The following is a 22397-nucleotide window of genomic DNA, read 5'->3' on the forward strand; positions in this document are numbered from 1 at the left end:
TGTAACATTTTACATTTCTGCACAGTCACTTTTGATCATTTTAACACATCCTTGCAAAAAAGTATCATACCAAAGTACCATGGCATTTCTGACAACCACCTCACATTACAATATGCATTGCAACACATGTCACGATTCATTGAGATGCATCAAAATATCATAACTGGATCGAGAATCAGTTTCAGCCTCTCTTGTGCAGTTCATTTCACTTTTGGCCAGTGCTGCATCTCATTGAATCAGCTTTGACCACGCTGAGAATGACCTACTTCATGATATGAACTGTAGAAATTGATATGAATCAGTTGATAGATAAATAAAAAATATAAATGAAAAGACCTGAACCTGTGACAATTGTATTGGCAGAGCTCTGAATAATTAAGCCTGGTTTATACCAAAACATCTTTAAAATTGGCAAATGGAAATGACATTCTTATTTATACATTCTTTTGAAAAGCTTGTTTATTTTATACTGTTTAAACATTTTATTAGTTACAGGCCACTACAGGTCACAGGCCATTACACTAAATTGGGTTCAATTAAGGTCTAAAATAGAAACCATAAAACTGTTAACTTAACTTGCAGCTCTGAACAAAAGACAAAAGTGTAAAATACTGGCTAGTGTTTTTTTTTTTTTTTGTCCACTTCTTGAAAACAACCAGTGAATATGAACTACCTGGCAAGTGAATCATAAAACTATATCTTCTCACTGCATTTCGTGTTGGTTCAGCAAATATTTTCTCCACACTGCCATTTGGCATTTCAGAGAATATTGCATAGGTGAAACCAGTTTAAAGTGCTGTGAGTTACACTTACAAAAATGTATCAACTACTAATTTAATCCTATTAAAATTATTAAAAAATATATTTTGGTAGTACATTTTTTTGGTTTTTGTTTTTTTAAGACACTTAAGAGAATTTGAACAATGAATGTTGTTGTCACCTAATGTATTCTACTTTAAACACTAATAATACTACAGTATCTAGTCCCAATGAGCTGAACGACATGGGATGCTTTTTAATACAGATTTATGAAACTCCAAAAGCTCAATCGACAGTCAAAACAGCAAGAAAATAATACAGAGCCACTGTAATGGAGCCCACAAGAATGCTTTACTAATCAGATATATAATAAGGCTCTAACCACCTCTGGGAGCTAATTTAGTGTATTGTATCCTACTGTAATACAAACCCAATATCATAACTGCCGTTTAATGAGCAATAGAATGTTATATTAGGACAGACCACCGGTATGCGGATTGCCCTCGATATAACGCAATTTCTTTGGGATGTTTTTATATTACTGATGATCTTCAGGGTCTTCCAACAAGAAATCAAGAGGCCTAATCAGAGCAAATGTGCCTTTTGCCACATGAATGTGTATTCATAACCAAGTCTGTCTCTCAGTGCGAGCCTTATTCTGTCAATTAGGCTCCCATTGATTGATTTGCAGAGCGAACTCCACAAATCAATTTCTCCCGTTGTTTTGCTTTTCCAATTATTCCTCCCGCACTGGTTTCATTGAAGCACATTCTCTCCTAGAACAGATAAAAGAGGGACACGCTCATCCAAGATACCAGCACTAATGCGCACGTGTGTGTTTCCGTACGTTTGGGCTTGGATAGGATTACGGTCTAAAAGAAAAAAAACGGCCCTAATTACACCTCTGAATTTGCAGACTCTGGCAGTGTGTGTCTGAGGTAATTACCGCACTGACACACTTTTACATCGTTCCAGGGTGTAATTAAGATGGCGAATTCATGGGTACTAATATTGTGTGAACAGTTGTTAATGACGCTTTGCTTGGAGGAGTTATAATGAAATTATAATGACGCAGTTAAGAAGGTCAGTTGTTTTCGGCCGCCTTACCTTTTCCCACTCTCTGTCTTTGTTCAACACGATCACCACCAGTTTGGGATACACCTGGTAACCATCCTCGGTGAAGGACAGATCTCTGCCATCCCAGGTCACGTTCATCATGTACCTACAGGAAGCAGAGAACTCATCAGGTCCAGAAATAGAGCGGTCAGGTGACACGAATATTATCTGCTGCAGTAGGCATAAAAATAACTTTTCATCCTAATGATGTTCGTTCTATACCTAAAAGATCAAAATAACATATGAAGGTCATTTTAAACATGCAAGAAGACAAAAAGAGGAATTAATGAGCTATCTGAAGACTAACGACTGACCTAAATCAGACGTCACATTAAGCGAAGATGAAAAATCTGCCCGAGTTATTATTAGTATCTAATGAAATCTACATGAATCACAACCATTCTTTCTTTTGTCCTCATCTTCAAAGAAATAGAAAGAGAGAGCATGTAGACATAAAATAGACCAGTCTGGGTTCATTACAAGCACTTTAATAGCATTTGTTGCATTATATCTGATTAGTCTTTTTTTTTTTTTGTGTGTGTGTGTTTGCAGTTACAGTGCAGAAGTAATTCATAGGCTATGCAAACATATATGTTTGAACCAGAAACAGATTCAGAGGAAGAAGAGGAAAAGCGATTCATACAGGGTCGTCTATAAGTTGATACAAGTCTACGTCAGACACATAACAGTAATTGATGATTTTTCCTGTCCCTTCATAAAGGTGTTTTTGTGCACACTCTGTAAAAATGCCCACAGAGCATGACATGAATGATAAAAAAATCCCGCCCCGCACGTTGACTGTATTGGTTTCTTGTTTGTGACAGTAGGAAATAGGCGATTTTAAACCACATTTTTAAGACTGTATTTGGTTCACAGCCGTTTTTAAGGAGAAAATAGTCAGCAATGGTGCTGACTGATGCATTTACACATGGTTTGTCTTAAAGTATATTAAAAACACCACATAGGCATATAAACAACATTAAAACTTGATTTTTACCACAAAATGTCTTGATATTAATTAAATATGTGAAACGCAATATTTTTTGGAGATATTTACTATAATCCCTATAATTATTACAATTTCATTCATCTTTCAAAAAACTGATTTTAACTGATATAACAAGATGATAAAACCCAAGTGAATAGAGACAGGATCCTTCACTTTTCACAATGCCACCATGTTCCTGTCATATCACTTTAAAAGCGATAAACCGAGAAACACATTGTGTAGCCTTCTCACTTTTCACACACTTGTCGTCAAGCCTACCTCAGAGACTCAAGAGGAAAAAACACCAGCTGACACAAACACATAACACTGCCCCTCTCCTTCAGTTATTACAACCCAGTCATTTTGACGTACAATGCGGCACGGGTACAGTCTGGTGGTATGTTTTATACCGCAGTCCTGCCAGGTGAGCAGAATTAGAAGTGTGGTGCGATGATCGATTTATGAAACTGGTCTTAGTGGGCGTCTAATGACTGAATGGCACGGAGTAGCTTGTTGAATTGATTGGGGTCCCATTTAGGGGGCAAAGAGAAGGCCCACTCACCCTAGATATATCGTTGAATCCAACTACATCAGACTGCGGGAGAGGAAAAGAATCGATAAGCTCTGCTCTCCTCCACTACAAGACGTTTCCATTTACAATGGGCTCCGTTATTTATTTGAAACCTTCTTTCATATTTTACACCTCCTAGTTCCCTTTGGGGAACTAGTCTCCACCTAATACTGTGAGCCATGGATCACTACACTTATCATACCTGCAGAGTCCCTTTTACCAATTACTGAGGAAACCAGACACTGGACACAGTGTCAATAGTGCTATAGGTTCTCAGCAGATAGATATCCATCTATGATAGCATAAAATGTTTGCCTAGGGTACCAATAAGGACTGTCAAAAAAAGCACAATGCCCTTGCACAATGCCCTATACCAGCACATCAACCAGACCCAACCCAACCCAACAGCCCTTCCATGACCATCTCCACAATGTCAAGACAACCTAATGCAACAAAGATAAGAACCCAACCTGAGCACAGCTCACTTCTCTCTAATTAAACACATAACCACCCCTGACCCACACTTGCTCACTGTGAACCCTTCATCAGAGTCATCATTACAGCAGGTGTGCCTGAAAGTGCCACACAGCTGCTCTGGAATCAGACAGATTAAAATAGGTGAGTGGTACAACTGGCCTGAAAATGTTCGCAATACTTTATATGTGGTCAAACTGAAGTAGGCAGCTGCATTCCAACTGGTCGAGTACAGTTGAATATAACAGTTCCTCTTTAGGCATTTATAGTAATGGGGTTGACACTAATGAGGGCAGGCAAGATGTTCCCTATGCAACATTTTTCAGTCATTAGAGAAGCAAGAAAATGTTCCTACATGAAGTTACAGTAGTTAATTTATGGGGAGTCTGCACATCTCGAGCTGAATCCACTGGCATGATGGAACGTGTAAATGAGATCAGCTCTCCCTTGAGTAATAACTCCAGACGTGATATACAAACAAATCCAATCATTTTTCTGACACAGGTATCTGCGCAATGCTCAATCAGTGTCATAAGAGAGCATCGCATCGGCACGACAATACCAGGACAGCTGGGACTGTGGAGGTCTTTTCACCTGGGGCTCAGGCAGACGTTACAAAGACCCAGGGAATGGCAGAATGAGTGCACACGTAAACCTGCGGTACTAAGTGCATCATATACAAAGTGGGGCATGGCGAACTATATAAGAGCAAATATGGTCCTGACAGCACGTTTGAGGAGAAGGGAGTGACTGGTGTTTGCTCTCTCTCCTCTCCCCTGAGGACACATTCAGGTCAATTAAAGTCCTTCCAACCAAAGGTTTTAAAATAAAAACATGACTCGAACATGCTACCTTTTGCCAAGCTTGTAGAAAAAATGGATTTTAAACCTTATGGATATTGACAATAAATACAAATTTAAAAACCATCTTCAGGCTTATTTTTCTTCCATGACCAGATCATTCCACCATATTCATTGAACCAATGGGTGTGTGTGTTCTATCTGAGTGTCTCTACTTTACTGTAGACACAAGAAGGGTCTACAGTACATATCCATCATATCCTGTCACATCCATAACACCAACACAATGCCATTGTATTTAGTTGGCGTTATGGATGTGACAGTTTTGTGTGGAATTGCCCAGAACAGTAGTAAGAGTCTAATAACCATTTAATTGAATTCTAACTAAATTACAAATTAAAGTACAAGGTAGACAGACAGACAGACAAATAGATAGAAAGACAGACAGACAGATTATTTTACTTCAATCATACATCCTCTAAAAAACTCCACTCTCAACAGGCATGTCAGCAAGCCCAAACATTACAAAAATGACTAAAATTGACTGTGAGCCAGAGTGTTTCTGATTGGCTAAAAAGTCTAAACCTACGGAAGCCCTGAACCGTAACGTAAAAAAAAAAAAATATTAACATAACGGGAATAAAGTAAAGTCGTAATATTTTCATTTTTTTTTTTACGTTGCGGTTCAGGGCTTCCGTAGACTTTTTTAGCCAAAATTACAAGAAGACTTACGTAGAAGTTTTGTGTGTGTGTGTGTGTGTGTGTGTGTGTGTGTGTCAGAGTAGTAACGAAGTACATTTACTTCATTACATTTACTTGAGTATTTTTTTGGTAAAATTGTACTTTTAAGAGTAGATTTAAATGTGGGTAGTTTTACTTTAACTCGAGTACATTTCTAATGAAAAAAATGTACTTTTACTTAGTTACATTGGGCGACGTTCCTCTCGTTACTTTATTTTAATGCAATACATTTTTTATACCAAGTGCGCTGTATCTTTTATCTGGGCATGATTGATGCTCAATTCACAAATTAATCACTCTTTCGATTCTGTTCAAAGACTTCATCAAACAAGTTGGCAGATCTGTCTAAATCAGTCCGCAAATCAGTTTGAATGATCTGTTCAGTTTCCTGCATGCACTGAATTGTCTGAAGCGCTTTCAATTCACACTCGACTCGGAGTCGTAACAGGAAGATTTAAGAACATCAAAGAGCGTTAGATGAAGTGGCCGTGGATCTACAGTACAGTCAAGTGAAAGCAAACCTGCAAATGCATCATATTTTTGCCAGCGATGAAGATCTTTATTAGTTGAACATCTTTCTAAGCTGTCTGTGAATGAATGATTCCACAGGACGATAACAGATTATTACGCCACGATAGCACTATTACAAAGTTTTTTTTTCTACATTACCCGTTTTTTGGACATGTACATTAATTTATACATTAAATAAGCTACCATTGTCCACAGTTTATGGAATGAATACCCGCCATCCCACAGTAATGTGTGTGAAGTAATGTGAATGCAAAACCCTGTAGAGTCACTTTATTTCGACATTGACTAATAATCCAAATGTAGCTGAATAAGTTACTATTATACAAACCAAAGGACAGGCAATGATTTTCGGGCTACAGATGGCAGAAATAATGCTTGTCTCTTCTGTTTGTTGCAAAGATAGCCAATCTAATTATGACAATAATAGTCATTTAAATAAAAAATATCTAAATAATATCATATTATATATATATATATATATATATATATATATATATATATATATATATATATATATATATATATATATATATATATATATATATATAATATAGCCTATATTTGAATAAAAATATGTTTGGAAATTTTAAGATTTAGAAGATTTTTATTTTTTTACGTTGCGGTTCAGGGCTTCCGTAGAACCAATTCTTTGACACTTTAAAAAAAACTGCCTTCTTCCCCATAGGGAGGACAGTCAAGGCTCAAGACAGTTATTTTAACCCAGCTCTTTATAATGCTTCCCATTGTGCTGCTGCCTGCCAACTTAACTCCCTTTAATGCGCTGTGATGGCCATATAAAAGTATTATTTCTACAGGAGCTCATATTTCCCTTCACTCCAGCCCACAAAGGCTTTGAGTTGAGGGTAAGACTCTGGTCCTTTTTAAAGCAAAGGCACAATGACATCACTGCTAACCCTCCCCAAAAGAGAATGACCTGTTGCCACTGCCAGGAAATGTTCTGCCCACACATATAATCCAGCTTTATAACTATCATAAGTCATATTACATTTTGCCTATGAAAGTTAAAAGTAATAGCAGTGACTCCTGTAGCATTGCCCTCTGTGAAATGGTGTTTTGCTGGGGGTGGTCAGATTGGCTCCCATCTCAGTGGGAGTGTTTAAAGTGCCCTTTATTTTAAAAATGTATGGTTCCATAGAGCACAGCTGACAGCTACCCTTGGTCCCCAACATGTGGGAGGAAGCACATTGGACTTGCCATGCCTCTCCCCTGTTGACAGGTAATTTCAGTATTCGTCACTGATATATGAAGTCTAAATTTTGCTAAGGTCCGCTTTTCACAGCACTTCAGATGACAGTCTTAAATCTGTCATAAAGGAACATTTTGCTTGGGGACTGCATATTTCACCCAGGCTTCTGACACTCAATTTTAACAAGAACATGAAATTCAGAAAAAGGTTCAAGTGGCAGTTTTTTTTTTTTTTTGTCACCCGAAAGAAGAAGAAAAAAAATGCTGTGCCAGATATATTCCCTATATTACATTCCAACTTAAATACAGGAGATTTTCTATAATTTCTGAAAGTGACTGTATAGGAGAAAAAAAAATTCTATTTAGAATCCAACTTTTGAGGCTTTATGACAGCCCCGTTTAAATGATTAATTTACAAATGTAATTATATCTATAGATAGTCTATATTTTATAATTCTATCATAATTCCACCATTAGAACATTAAACATAGTAGTAATTAATCATTAGAAAGTTAAGACTTTTTTTCTGCCAGTGCATAAAACTCCAAGGGCCCTATCTTGCACCCAGCGCAATTGACATTGTACACCGACGCATGTATCATTCCTATTTTGCACCCGCGCAAAGCAGACTTTTCCCTCCACAGATGCACGTCGGTAAGTTAGGAAATACACTTGCGCTCCCCAGGGCGTTTCAGCGCAAAGAGGAGTGTTCCGGCGCAAAGGTTTCTTCATGCTATTTTGCAGGTTTAGAAAACAATTGCGCCACTAACCAGGAAAAAATAGTTTAAAGTCAGTGGCGCGTTGCGCATGTTATTCATTTGCTATTTTAAGGGCGCATGCTTGGCCATAATCAATGTAGCATGTGCACAACACGCATACACTTTGATTCTCTCATCTACACAGAAGCAGCAGTTTTCAGCAGTAATACATTATTACGATAGATAGCTAGATAGCTAGATAGATAGCTAGATAGCTAGATAGATAGATAGATAGATAGATAGATAGATAGATAGATAGATAGATAGATAGATAGATAGATAGATAGATAGATAGATAGACAGACAATTTATTATAAAAGCATACATCTAGCTTACACATTTACTCAAATTATCATACGCCTGTTTAACCGAAGTTAATTTGGGTGGGTTTCTCCATTTCAATGTAACTTCTCTCTTTTACGGCCGTGACGAGAGCGTCGGTCTCCTCGGCTGTGAACCGCTCCTGGCGCGCGCCTGGCAAATCCGCCGTTACAATAGCAATCCGCCATGGAAAAAGCGCGTCTGCTCTTAAAGGGAATGTGAGATGACTCTCTGGTTTATTTCACGTTAAGCCCAAACCACACCTATGAATAATGAAGCTACTTCAGACCAACCCCTTTTAGATTTGCGCCGGGCGCAAGAGTCATTTATCCCACCGGGAAAAAAGCAACAGCGCCCAAGACAAAGTTACTTGCGCTTTGCGCTTGACACTTGCGTTTCAGATCGTTAAAATAGGGCCCCAAATGTGTTCCTGGGTCAAAGTTACTCAAAATGAGAATGTCACATACAGTGTAAAATGAAATTAAAATCTAATATATTACAGGAACGTGTTGACATTTTTACAGTAATCATTCAGTCCAAGAACAAGGTTGGATTTTCAAAGAATCCGATACCTTCCCTCGGATGATCTACATGCCTAAAAAGTCTAGAATACAAAAGAGACCCCCATGCATTCAGGGCACGAGTCTTCATCTTTGCTGGCTCTAGTAGAGCCGATCTCTGGCCAAGCCTTTGACCATCTGTGCTGAGAATATCAGGATTAATGTACCCTAGACACCAGGGTGAACGTGTATCTCAGGCAACACCGCTCCACTGCAAATGGGGCAATTCAGCGTGTCTGCTCAGCACTGGCAGGTACAGCGGCATATGGGTGAGACAGACTAAGGACTGGCAGCATGTAAGCTGGGTGCTGCAGCCGACACCGGCTCCAACGCAGGAGCATAAAGGAACAAAAGCACCCGGGCTCATCAAGAGCACTTTATATTTGGAGAGTTCTCCAAGCGCATTAGCAAAGTCCATGCTGTTCTGCTCAGCACGGGCTCTCTCAGGACGCTGTGTAAAACATTATTCATTAAAAGCACAGGAGCGCTGCGCTGTCCCGAGAGAGTTTGAGAAGTGCAGCAGTACCCACCTCTGGGTGTCTGAGCGCCACTCTGCAACTCCCTAAAAACCTCCCTCAGCGTCGCTCGCCTGCCCCTTCACTGCATTCGACCATTAGCTTACTCAAGAACGCAGCTCACACTTAGAAATATGCTTGCAGGATGTAACAATGAATTTTGCATACGCCCGACCCATGCCTCTCTCTTACAGATCTCTCGGGTTGCTTTTTTCCACCCCGTATTTTCCTTTTTCCACTTGACTGACCAAAAACTGTGTTTTTTTCACATAAATAGCCCTCTTTTATCCACTTTTTAAGTGCAGGAACAAGATGAACAGAAAGCACATATAATAAGCAGCTCCTGGTCCCTCACTCATTTTGTAACTTGTTTTTGACAAAACAAACTCTCAGCTTTGAAATTATGTTTCAATTATAGATCTATGTTTACATAGCTGAAATATGTCAATAAAAGATTATTTCCATTTAAATATTATAATTATTTACTGACATCAATATAAGATGTCAATAAAACAACACCTTGTCACCACATTAAAGGGATATTTCACCGCTGGAAAGATGAATGTGTATTTAAATTGGGTCATTTATGTAGTAGAAATGTGAAATAATTTTAGAAGTTGGTGCCTTCTAGACTGAGAAAAATGTAAAAAAAAACAGAAAATGTATTTTTGGCTCATGTGGATGAAAGACAACAACTCCCAGAATGCACTTGCTTCGCTGTCCTACGAGGCCACTCCCTAGCCACGCCTACCGGTTACAGAGGGCAGTATCGGAAGAAATGATACAACTAGACTACCGTATTTTCCGGACTATAAGTCGCTCCGGAGTATAAGTCGCATCAGTCAAAAAATGCGTCATGAAGAGGAAAAAAACATATATAAGTCGCACTGGACTATAAGTCGCATTTATTTAGAAATTTATTTCACAAAATCCAAGACCAAGAACAGACATTTAATCTGGAAAGGCAAGTTATTCAACTACACAGTAGCACACAGAACAACAGGCTGAGTACTGTAGGTGTCCGGTATGTTAACGCAACACATTAACAGTTATTCAGCTACACAATAGCATAAAGAACATATACCTGGGAGGCTGAATCGGCTAAATTAACATAAGCCAGTGAGTCCAACAAGCAAGTTACCAGTATACAAGTTCACCAAGCCCCCACAATCTCATTCCACATCACTGAATCCATTGAATTTTCTTCATCCTTGGTGTCGCTTCTGAACAACTCCGCCAACTAGAGCGCCCTCTCGCGGCTGTAGACGGAAATGTTTTCTCTTGGTTCATCTCAGTCTGAATTAATTTTGATATATAAGTCGCACCTGACTATAAGTCGCAGGACCAGCCAAACTATGAAAAAAGTTCGACTTATAGTCCGGAAAATACGGTACTAGTTGATTCGAAACTGAAAAGACGCTATTTTATTGTGAGATCCCACCCCCTATGGGCGGGTTGAAAACATGCGGAACTAGTTCCTACTACTGACTGTAGTCTCTAGCCTCTGGCCAAAAAAGCCTCCGATTGAAAATGACGATTTTTCAGACGATCTGAGGTTTTTCTCCAGACACACAATACAGAAATCTCTCGTCTCAGGGGAACATGAGGGAGGGAAGCACGGTCATTCAAAAATACTACCGGGTTTCTACTGATACAAACCTTAATGCTAATCGGTGAAGTATCCCTTTAATATACCTCTATATAATGCCATTCATTATATTGAGTATGTTGTCAAAATGTTGTCAGAAATGTTGTCAACATTGATAATAATAAGAAATGTTTCTTGAGCAGCAAATCAGCATATTAGACTGATTTCTGAAGGATCAGCTTTGCATCGCAGGAATAAATAACATTTAAAAATATATTTTAAATATTTATATATTTTAAAATAATATTTAATAAGAATTTTAGATTAAATAAATGGAGCCTTGGTGAGCATAAGAGACTTACTGACCCCAAACTTACATATAGGCTCTATATGATATTTGCATTATATTTTTACTTAACCTGATATTGATGTCTTAATTAAAAGTATTCATTAATATGAATACATATTTTTATATATATTATATATATTTGCAATCGTTAGAGGCCATTTTCTTAAAAACAAGTTTTAATGATGGCCACCTAGAAACATAATAGTTCTATCATTAGAAAGCTGAGACTTTACTTTGCATTTATTTACCCGATATGCCCTATGTCTCTAACACAGACCTCTTGGGTTGTTTTTTTCCCACCTTTTCCCTTTTCCACTTGACTGATCAAAAACTGTTTTTCTCACATAAATATCCCTCTTTTTTCACTTTTTAAAGTGCAGAAAGTAGATGGACAGGCTGTTGACAGAAAACACTAACATATTGTAGACACACAGATAATAAGCCTGTTCTCGTCCTTCACTCACTTGTGTAACGCGCTGGGCGGCAACTTGGTTTTCTCCATTTGGCCATAGCAGCTGGTTTTGGCCTCAGGGATGTCCCCAAACTCTTCCAACATGGCTGCAGCTGCTGTGGTTATAATCCCAAGTCCATCTCGAACCCGTGCCTCAAGAGGATAGTCCCAGTCATCGTAGGATACAGAGATCATTCCAGAGGGTAACGAATCTGGAGTTATATCTGGGTTGCCCGTGGTCAAGCTGGGCACGATCCAGATGTACCCGAACCCGGTCAGGCCCAGCGAACGGGCCTCTTCCAGGATGTAAGCTGCTTCGTCCTTGGAGCAGTACAAGAGGATGACTGGAGACTGCACCTTCTTCAACTGGATCTGGGTTCTGGTGTCCCCGTCCACAGCATCCAGGGTTATGGTGTTCTGGAGGTCCCAACCGACAAAGCTGTTGTCAACCGTTGTCTTCAGAATGGTGATGAAATCCTGGTAGCCTGGGAACTTGCTGGTCACTATGGAGAAGACGTGCCAGTCGTACTCTTCCATGATGTTAAGCATGAGCAGTGCCTCCTGCTGGATGGAAGCCCCGAACTGGAAGAATGTTGATTTCACATCCTGTTGAACAAAGAAAGATAAAAAGATGTGAGTCACAACATGATAAATATAGGCTTTCAGCAATACATCAGTATCATATCGCTTTTGGGTCTATATTTTTTTTTTTACTTTTAATTTACAATTGCCGGCATCTAATGCTCACTTAAAGTTAAACATTAAAAACATGTTAAAAATAACAATAATTTTTAGTGTATCCCTAATAAACTTTAAATTAAACATCAGCTAAAATTCCATAATTCCCTCAAATAAATACAATAGAAAAAAAATAAATTATTTAAATATTTAGGGAGCTCTGAACTCAGTTTCACAGACTGACAAAGTTAACAAAAGTTAATAAGGTTCTTTATTAAAATGTAACGAGACAAAAAGAAAAGAGAAGAGCTATTCTGGTTCTTTAACTCCTTTGAGATCCATCTGATATGTGCAGCTCTGGCCTTGATGAACTCATTGTCTATTCATAATGATGCACCGAGCCAGTTCTTTCTGGCTGAGCAGATTCAATCCCCATGTGCCTTTAGAACTATTCCCTCCAGCGTCCCACAATTCCACAGCTTTAACAGGCCCTCTGAGGAACAAAGGACACAATCATTTTAAGATTAATACTCTTGAGTTCAAACTTTTTAGTCATTTTATGAATGAGAGGATCGAAAGCTTGTAAGGAACGCAACATGCCTTCATTAGCCTTCTCAATCACCGTGGACGCTAGTTTTCCCATCACCATTTCAATGTCAAACCAATGACTATGGCCTCATAAATGCGAAATGAAAGATAGCCCATGAATCAATACAGTTGTAAGATGAGGCATCTGTGTTTGTGAATGTGTGCATGTGTGAAAGATGCCTGTAGTAAGCAACATGTAGTGAGTCTGCATATGTTGGGAGGAAAAAATGTTTCACTTAGTTGGTTCGCTATTTTTAAGGAAGCTTGGCTTGACACTGGCAATTTCACACACCGGGGAAACTAAATAGACACTGACGCTGCAAAGTAAACACAATCCAACTGTGGATAACAATTCACACACACACAACCACAGCCCAATTGAACACAAATCTGCTTTGACCAAAACCGTCATGTTACTTTTAAATGACCAACCATCTGGCACTCAGCGGCATCAATATCTTCGAACACCATATCTGATCTTCTTCCGGGCTTTGTCGATCTTTTTATTTGATACCAGCCCAATATTACACATTCATTAAAATTCGCTTCTGAGATACGCAGTGATTATCTTCTGTTTTGGTGACGGATAGTTAATGAAACATGGGGTCGACACTGGAGACGCTTCATTGAGTGGTTTTGCAATAGATGTTTATTAGCCAGTCGGTGGGCTGATAATGAGAGTTTTTGTCTATGGTTTTTCTGCAAGATGTAATAAAATGTCACATTCTTTTAATGGAAATACTGTAGTGTTTTGGATCCTAAGAAAGTTTAACTGAAGTGATGATTTTTTTTTAATATTTTTTTTAAGTCATTGTTATTATTCGGGTTTGGTACGGGGGGGGGGGGGGGTGTTGTCTAAACATAAAATAGCAAAAAAAAAATTGTAAACAGTGGTTTATCGAACAAATTGTGTCTTTCTCATTAAATAAATTCAATTATAATTAACATTTTCTTAAGAATAAAAAAAATCTATCTCTGCTAATGAAGTAAACTATATATGTGGCCCTTACTAACACATTACTATAATATTAAAGGTTACAGTTAACAACAGAGCCCAAACAATTAAATTCAGTTGCTATTTAATTTAAATATAATAATCAACACTCAAATAAATAAAAAAACATGTAAATGGCAGGTTTTGTATTAACTTCTACATCTAAATATAAAATTATTTTTCAATTACTTTTCTTCTCCAATTCATTTTTGAAGTTACTGTCATAACTTGTTTTCATTAAAAGATGTATTTAAACATATTAAATAAGTAAGACATTACTAACAGGCTAAGTTTAAGCTTAAATAAGCTTATATAGTGCATATATTTAGTGAAATGCTCCCCTCTAGAGTTAATTTCTCTAGTGAACTAACAAGCTGTGGACACTAAATGACTTGCCAGAGGCAAATGTAACGCTACGTGAGATATTATTCTCAAGCTGTTTTATTGATGTCTTTCTGCAGTTTAAACTGGTTGAGAGATTACATGTAAACATGTGATTTTTTCCCCCAAACCAATTCAGAGGAAATTTCATTTTCAAGATTTCATTGGTCATGTCAATCACTGTACTGATTGCCTACACCGAACACTGATCCCTAAACCTACCCATCACTGTAACCTTAACCAATAAAATTAGCTGCAAGGCGGGATTTCCGCTGAACTGGTTTGGGGGGGGGAAATCACCTGTTTTCATGTAATCTCTCAACCAGTTTGGGAAAAAAAAATCACTCCACGTAAACATATATATGCATAGATCATCTGTTATTCTTCTTACCGCGCACTCTGGATTGGAGTGTGGATCGCCTGTGACCGACTGTACTCTTTGTCTGATTGTATGCACTGAACCATTATGTTCATAACGCAGTGTTTCCCACACATAGACTAATTTGTGGCGGTGCGCCACAGAATCACCACCGGCCGCCACATATTGCGTTTCGTTATAAAAAAAAAATTACGCTATTTAAAACACGCAGCGTATTCATTCAGCTGCATTTCCTTTCCCTGCTCTCCCTCCGTCTCTCTGTCACTTACGCGTCTCTCTCACAAGCGAATTTTTGTCTCGCCAAAGCCTTATTTGATCGGTGAATGATGTAGATGACTGCTGCGCTTGCGGTAGGGCGCATATTACTGAAAGAACGAGCAGAGAGAGAGAGGCCCGGTCGCGCGCGCACCCTCACCGTCTTCAAACTGTCTTGCTCTCTCTCGCTCCCTTGCGCATATTAATCAAAATCAATTGAAAATTGACACGATGGTAAAAGATCGGAATACCGACGTTTCACGTGGAGCATTCGGATTTTTGTTTCCTGAATTACCGCTGGGTGTTTAATTGTGCTAAAACAAAATGTAAAAAAGCGTTCTGAAAAGCGTTCTGCCCATTCAGCTGACATAAAAAAACACTTTCAATAAACTAAACAAAACCTATCCAATGATGAAATGTTTTCTGTGTTGACAAATCTTGTGCGATGTCCAAACTACCGGGATAGCATAATGTAACTTTAAACCGATTCCATTTAATGAATGGTTAAAACCATAGATATTATATAGAGACTATATAACTATCTATATGATGTCTATGGTTAAAACAACTGATCTGTCCAACACTGAATCGGTGTATAACAAATTGGTAACACTTTACAATAAGGTTCCATTTATTAAACTCTGGTTAACTACATTAGTTAACATTAACTATTAATAAACTACACTTCTACAGCATTTATTAATCTTTATTAATGTTAATTTCACCATTTAATAGTAGCCTACATTATTTAAATCAAAAGTTGTATTTGTTAACATTAGTTAGCCTAATGCACTGTGTGAAGGTACATACAGACATACAGTGTGAAAATAAAAAATACAACTGTTCATTGTTTGTTCAACTAAGATTAACAAAGATTAATAAATACAGTAACAAATGTATTGCTCGTGGTTCATATTAGTTAGCCTAATACATTAACTAATGTAAACAAATCAAACCACATTTAACACCTCTTAAAATGAGAATGCAAGTGTGCTTACCCTATTTTTTTTAGTAAGAGTGTTAGCAAGATTTAACCTTAATAAACTACTGTATTTTCAGGTTATCTATACAACAATGTGTAGAAAAATTACCAAAACAATCTTTTAGTTTAGACTGTTTGCAGTAAATGCAGTTGGGTTGTCGATGTCAAGACTCTAAATAAGCTGTGAATCAAATAAACATAGGCTACTATAAATAATGTTATGTCACTTTTTTACTCTTACACTGAATGTTTGGATTTTGTGAAGGTGTGAATAATTTTTGATTAATATTTAATATAATAAAGAAAAATTATTAACGAAGGACCCCCCCCCCCAAATTGCTTTCGAATCTGTGGGAAACACTGTAACGTGGTGGTTTGAGTCGAATACATGTACCATTACACCCCCCAAGAAATAGGCCTAGTGTTTTTGTTTTCAACAAAAAAGAAAACAGAGTCATAAAACGTCTTGGTTACTAATGTAACCCTCGCTCCCTGAAGGAGGGAACGGGAGACGTAACGTCAATGTGACGATGTAATTGGGATCACTTCAGGGAGCTCTATCATCTTCGAGTGTCTACAGAACGAGCCAATGAACGTTGGCGTGGGTGAATCACGTCACGCACCCTGCCCCGTGCGGGTATAAACAGGAAGCGAGTGCACGCATACATTGTTTTTCGCTGAGGAGCCGAGATCATGACGGCTGTACAGCGATGGTCAGGAATGGTGGAGACGGGATGTTACGTCTCCCGTTCCCTCCTTCAGGGAACGAGGGTTACATTAGTAACTGAGACGTTCCCTATCAGTCGCTCACGTTCAACGTAACGTCGATGTGACCACATAATTGGGATCCCTATGGAAAACGCCACGGTTACAGCCATCCAGCATCCTACGACTCTCAGACCCCCAACTGGCAGGGGCGGAAAGCCTGCGTAGAGGGAGTTCAAACTGCTGTTCTGTTACACCCCACACAGTGGAACTCTTGGATAACACTGGGAAAGCGTGCCTTTCCAGGGGAGAGGGACGCTGCGGAAGCCATATCCTGCCCGAAGGGAGGTACAATGTGGAGAACTCACATATGGACTGGTCGGTTAGGGGCAGTGCAACATGTGGAATGTCACTGGGGTGGCTCCAGCCTGAGAAGGGGGAGGATACATCGGACAGTGACGGCAGAGCGGACTCTGCCAAGGGAAAGACACGGGCTCACCGCAGGGAGCTGGTCGTGGAAGAACATGCATATGGGATCGCCGCAGGGATCACCACATTTGTAACCCAGCCTAGCACAAATTACACAAGCATACAAGCACTAGGCCTTGCGTCAGACGCTCCGCAACGTCTGACTGCCGACGGGGTGCGGAGGAACTCAACAGGGTTTGTCTAAGTGGGGAACTCGACTGGAGCAGAAAAGTGCACATGTCCACTCCACGTGGAGGGGAGTGGCGCAACAAAGCCGACACAAGAGCGGGAACTTCGGTGTTACCGGCTGGTTGAAGTGAGCACACAGGAAGAAACCGGCTCAACAGGTAGGCTATAAAACCTAGCGAACATGTTAGGTGTCGCCCAGTCCACGGCTCTACAGATGTCTGTCAGCAAGGTGCCGTGTGCCAGTACCCAAGAAGAAGCGACACTCCTAGTGGAGTGGGCTCTCAACCCAGGCGGGCAGGGCACGCTTTGTGCTTCGTAAGCCAAGGCGATTGGATCCACTATCCAGTGGGCCATCCTCTGCTTGGAGACAGCCTTTCCCTTCTGCTGGCCTCTGTAACAGACAAAGAGCTGAATGACTATGGCCTAAGGCCCTGATGCTTTGCGTTCTGTCCACATTTAGACACAGAGCGCGAACGGGACAGAGAAAAGCCAGGGCTGGGTCTGCCTCCTCCGAAGGCAGCACTTGCAGGTTCACCACCTGGTCCCGGAAGGGAGTGGTAGGAACCTTGGGCACATATCCGGGCTGGGGTCTCAGGATCACGTGAGAGTCACCCGGGCCGAATTCTAGGCATGATTCGTCGACCCCTACCCTCTAAATGGAGGCCAATGAAACCAGGAATACTGTTTTACAGGACAGAATTTTTAACTCAGCTGACTGCAAATGCTCAAAGGGTGGTCTCTGAAGTGCCGAAAGGACCAGAGACAAATCCAAAGAGGGTATAGAGAGCGGGCGAGGCGGATTTAGTCTCCTCGCCCCCCTCAGGAACCTGACGATCAGGTTGTGCTTTCCCACCGACTTACCCTCAACTGCATCATAATGTGCGGCGATAGCGGCAACATACACTTTAAGGGTGGAGGGAGACAGCCTTCGCTCCAACCTATCTTGCAGGAAGGAAAGCACATCTCTGATCGAGCAAGTTCAGGGGTTCTCCTCATGAGAAGAACACCACTATAAGAACAGGTTCAATGCATAGAGGCGCCTCGTAGATGGGGCTCTAGCGGAAGTGATGGTGTCAACTACCGCCTAGGATAGGTCACCTAGAACCTCTAGGAGTCGCCATTCTCCTGGTAGCACCTGCTGCCGTGAGAGCTCGTCGGCTGCGCAGTTAAGCAGGTTGATGTACGCAGAGGTCGCAGTGCTGTCCGTACGGACCAGTACATGCTTGCCTAATAGCAGCGTTTTGAAGAGGCCCAGCGCAAGATGTACTGCTAACAACTCAAGGCAGTTGATGTGCTAATGCAGTTGAGGCCTTGTCCACAGACCTGAAGCTGCATGCCCGTTGTACGTGGCCCCCCCAGCCGGTGGCAGCCGGTGAGTTTGCTCTTTTCCCAGTTGACCCGAAGCCCTAGGTGGCTGAGGAGACTGAGCAACATGTCCCTGTGTTCACACAACTGCTCTCTCGACTGGGCCAGGAAAAGCCAGTCGTCCCGGTAGTTGAAGATACGAACGGAAGTGCTAGCCAGGCTCCCAGAGACTGTGCAAGCGGGAGCAACGGCACCACAGACGGCGGAATGCATAGACCCAACTCAGACGGCATAGCAGCCCGGAGTAGGGTCTGAGTGTGTGTTGCAACACGTACCTGCTTGAGCTGCAGAGTGAGTGTGCGGAGACGTCAGTGCGCCCGGGACACAGCCACAGCTGCTCGCTGGCGATGAAAGACGGGCCAGAGGGTAACAAGGCATAGAGTTGTTGACTGGCAAGCGCGCCCTCTTGGGACCCAGAGGTTTCAGAAACTGCTCTTTTATTGAAATTGTGGGAACAAAAACAAAAGATTCTCCGCCCGGCCCTCCACCGGAAAAGGTGCGTTCACCATCTCCTGAAGAGCAGTCTGATCCACCTCTGGGTCGCCCGTCTCAGGGTCGTTTGCACCTCCGCTTGCCTCCTGGTTTGGCAGCGACCTGGACGGGCGGGGTCGACTTCCTGTGGCTTGCCAATCTTGGGGACGCAGAGGCGCATGGTGGCAGAAGCAGCCTGTCCACAGGCTCTGTAAGCCTTTGCCATGAGACCGGACGAAAACTTACATGCCTTAGACGGGAGGCATGGATTGCCCCGCCATCGCAACAGCACGCTCCACCGGTGGGACATCTACACACCCCTTAGCCGCTCCGCAATCGAGGGTGGTGATGAGGGAGGAGCCACTAGGATGGCTTCTGGCACTATACAGTGCCATCCACGTCCTAGTGAGCTCCTCATGCACCTCCGGGAAGAATGGCACCCGGGTGGTGCACTGAAAACCAGCACGGCCTTCCCCGAGAAACCAATCATCCAACCGAGAAGATTCGGGACGTGGTGGAGTCCTTCTCGGCGGCCCAGGGAAGCATAGCCACCCATTCTGGATCGGACTTGGGCAACGCTACACTCCCCAAAGGGGGTGACGCAGCCGAATCCTCATCTCCAGAGGACTGAAGCTCCCCCTCTGATGCTGCGACCGACATCTGATCGTCAGGAGGAGTCCCAAAAGACACGACTGGTCGTCCATGAGAAGGACCAGCACGCTCTTTTGGAGGCTCCATAGGCGGCAGCGTTTGTGAGGCGTGAGGGGCCCACTGAGATTGCCTCGGCAGGGAAGCCCTCACGGTAATCCTCAGAACACCCTGGCTAAGCGCTGAAGCAGGCCTATTCTGAGGTCCAGAATAGGCACTAGATCGGGGCATAGGCGAGGGGACTGCACCTCCCTTGAGGTAAGCGAGTCTTGATCTTAACGCTGCCATTGTCATATTCCTGCATTGGGAACATGAACTATTCACAAAAGCTGCCTCAGCGTGCTGAATGCCCAAACACGAGAGGCAACTATTGTGGCCGTCTGCTGGCGCAAGGTAACGACCGCACCCAGAAACGCACAAGCGAAATGTTGCTCTTTCAGTTGAAAACAAAAAAGAGAAAATAAAACTCTTTCCGTGCTGAGGCAACCAGGGGTAGCCGTGGCTGTAGAGAGTATAAACTCAGGGAATGCCCACCGATACCGAAACACACACACAGTATAATGCTGTGAGAACAGCAGTTGTGAGCTATAAGCTCACAGCCAACAGTGATTGCGCCATCATACCAACACTGGAACAGAGTTAGAAGATTTTTCCAACTTGTAGAGTCTCTTCTTGCAGCACTCGTGAAGTCAAATAACCTCTCGTCTCCGAAGTGAAAAGACAATGTGTGTGTGCGCCTGCTTCCTGTTTATACCCGCACTGCGGGGCGGGGCGTGTGACGCGATTCACTCACACCAACGTTCATTGGCTCGTTCTGTAGACACTCGAAGATGCTAGAGCTCCCTGACTGTCAAAAGACTAAATACTAAATACAAATCAAAAAAAAAAAAAAAAAAAAAAAAGCTAAATAAAATACCATAGTAAATCTAAATTAAAAAAAAAATGCATATTGCATAGAATGTATTTAAAAAAAGGTAGTTTAAAATAAATATTTCAATTATATTGCTGAGGCTAACACAAGATTTATAAATCGCACACTATTGGGTCAATTTAAGCCCCATTATGCATTCTACGATAATGAAAAAGCATTACAATGTTATTTTGAATCTAGAATCTATAAACTCGATAAAACATATTTTTTTGCATTGAAATATTGTGTACAACAGTGGCACTGTTATGTGAACTGGCCCCTATGAGACTAGACGTATTTACTTAAATGATGGATCAACGACAAGACAGTCCTAATTTATTTTCGCTGTCTCACCTTGGAAAGATTTTAATTATTACTCAAATGTTATCATGATGTTATCTTAAAGAGCCACAGTTTTGAGTGGCAATTTCTTTTAAATCAGATCTGGAGATGTCAACGCAAATGTATCAAATAACGGCATAAAGATTAATCAGCTCAAGCTGCCTGCTCCCCACAGTTGTCCATCAACTCTTGAAGTGTAGGGTTAACCAAACGTGACCTCATAATCATCAGTCTAGTGGGTGCTATGTGTGGGGTGAACATGTAGATTGTGCGAAGTGAGCCCTCGTTGACATCATTCTGCGAATGAACTCAAGAGATGATGGAAAAAGAGGGAGGGGTAATTGTCATGTTAAAAACATTGTGTTCTCTTTCTGCAACATGAATGAAACCAACAATTACAGAGACCATGAAAAAGGAACAAAAGACACTGATGAACAAAAGTAAGATATTTTATATAGTTCGATGTATACAAATTTATTCTAATGTGTGATGTGAAACAATTTATATTATATTAAATTATATTAGGCTATATTTAGCATAATGTTTTTAATACAATTTATAGCCACAAACTGCAGCGTGAAAAGTATGATTCACAAAGTACATTTATAAAGATTTTGCATTGTTGTCTACAGTAAATGTAATTTCACAGCAAAGCACAGAGTGTGACATGACAGGCATGTGTAATCAGCTTCAGAGGTGTGAAAGAAGATTTGTCTGCACATCTGAAGTGTAGCAATACTAGTTAATTTCCTCCTCACTTTCCCAATATCCCTGTGTGGGTGATTTATGATCTTAAATATTAATATTAATATTTAGTATTAATACTAATATTGAGGTTTTGGTCAAACCTAAGTTGAGTTTGACAATGTCAGTCTTGTCAGATCGATGATTCCTTCCTATACGGGGCACCAACCAAGGAATTTCACCTTGGCAATAAACAACAATCATGGATGATTGCATCACATCTGATCAATCTGAAGGATTTAGTGAGATTCTGGTTAGCTTGTAGAGCCTCTGATTATTAACACATTAATGACACAGTTTGCAATAATATGAATTTATTCACAAAAAGATATACAAGATATCACACTTACTAAATACTTCTAAGGAAAATGACTAAACTACTAAGAAAATTTTAAAACAGTACATTTTAAAACAATAATCAAACAGAAGCTACAAACTATTACACAAATAGACGTTGACAAAATGAATGCCAAGTAGATAAGCAACGGATTGGACGAAGCAATAAATGGGTAATTAGCAGTCTATGGGGGAGTCAATTGTGGTCTTTCTGGATGCTGGTATGAAATAGTA

At 40.7% G+C, this 22397-nt stretch overlaps 1 protein-coding gene across 1 annotated transcript in view; it reads right to left on the minus strand.

Moving 5' to 3' along the window:
- grin2aa (glutamate receptor, ionotropic, N-methyl D-aspartate 2A, a) overlaps window positions 1-22397 on the minus strand; it is a gene marked incomplete at both ends in the record, with an annotated part of 151994 nt that overhangs the window by 53842 nt on the left and 75755 nt on the right. Inside the window, 2 exons of the mRNA XM_081359890.1 lie at window positions 1867-1981; window positions 11742-12334. Of these exons, the coding sequence (XP_081216016.1) occupies window positions 1867-1981; window positions 11742-12334 (708 nt within the window). The remainder of the gene's footprint in view (window positions 1-1866; window positions 1982-11741; window positions 12335-22397) is intronic.

Source organism: Scardinius erythrophthalmus (assembly GCF_964197995.2).
Source record: "Scardinius erythrophthalmus genome assembly, chromosome: 1".
NCBI lineage: Eukaryota > Metazoa > Chordata > Actinopteri > Cypriniformes > Leuciscidae > Scardinius > Scardinius erythrophthalmus.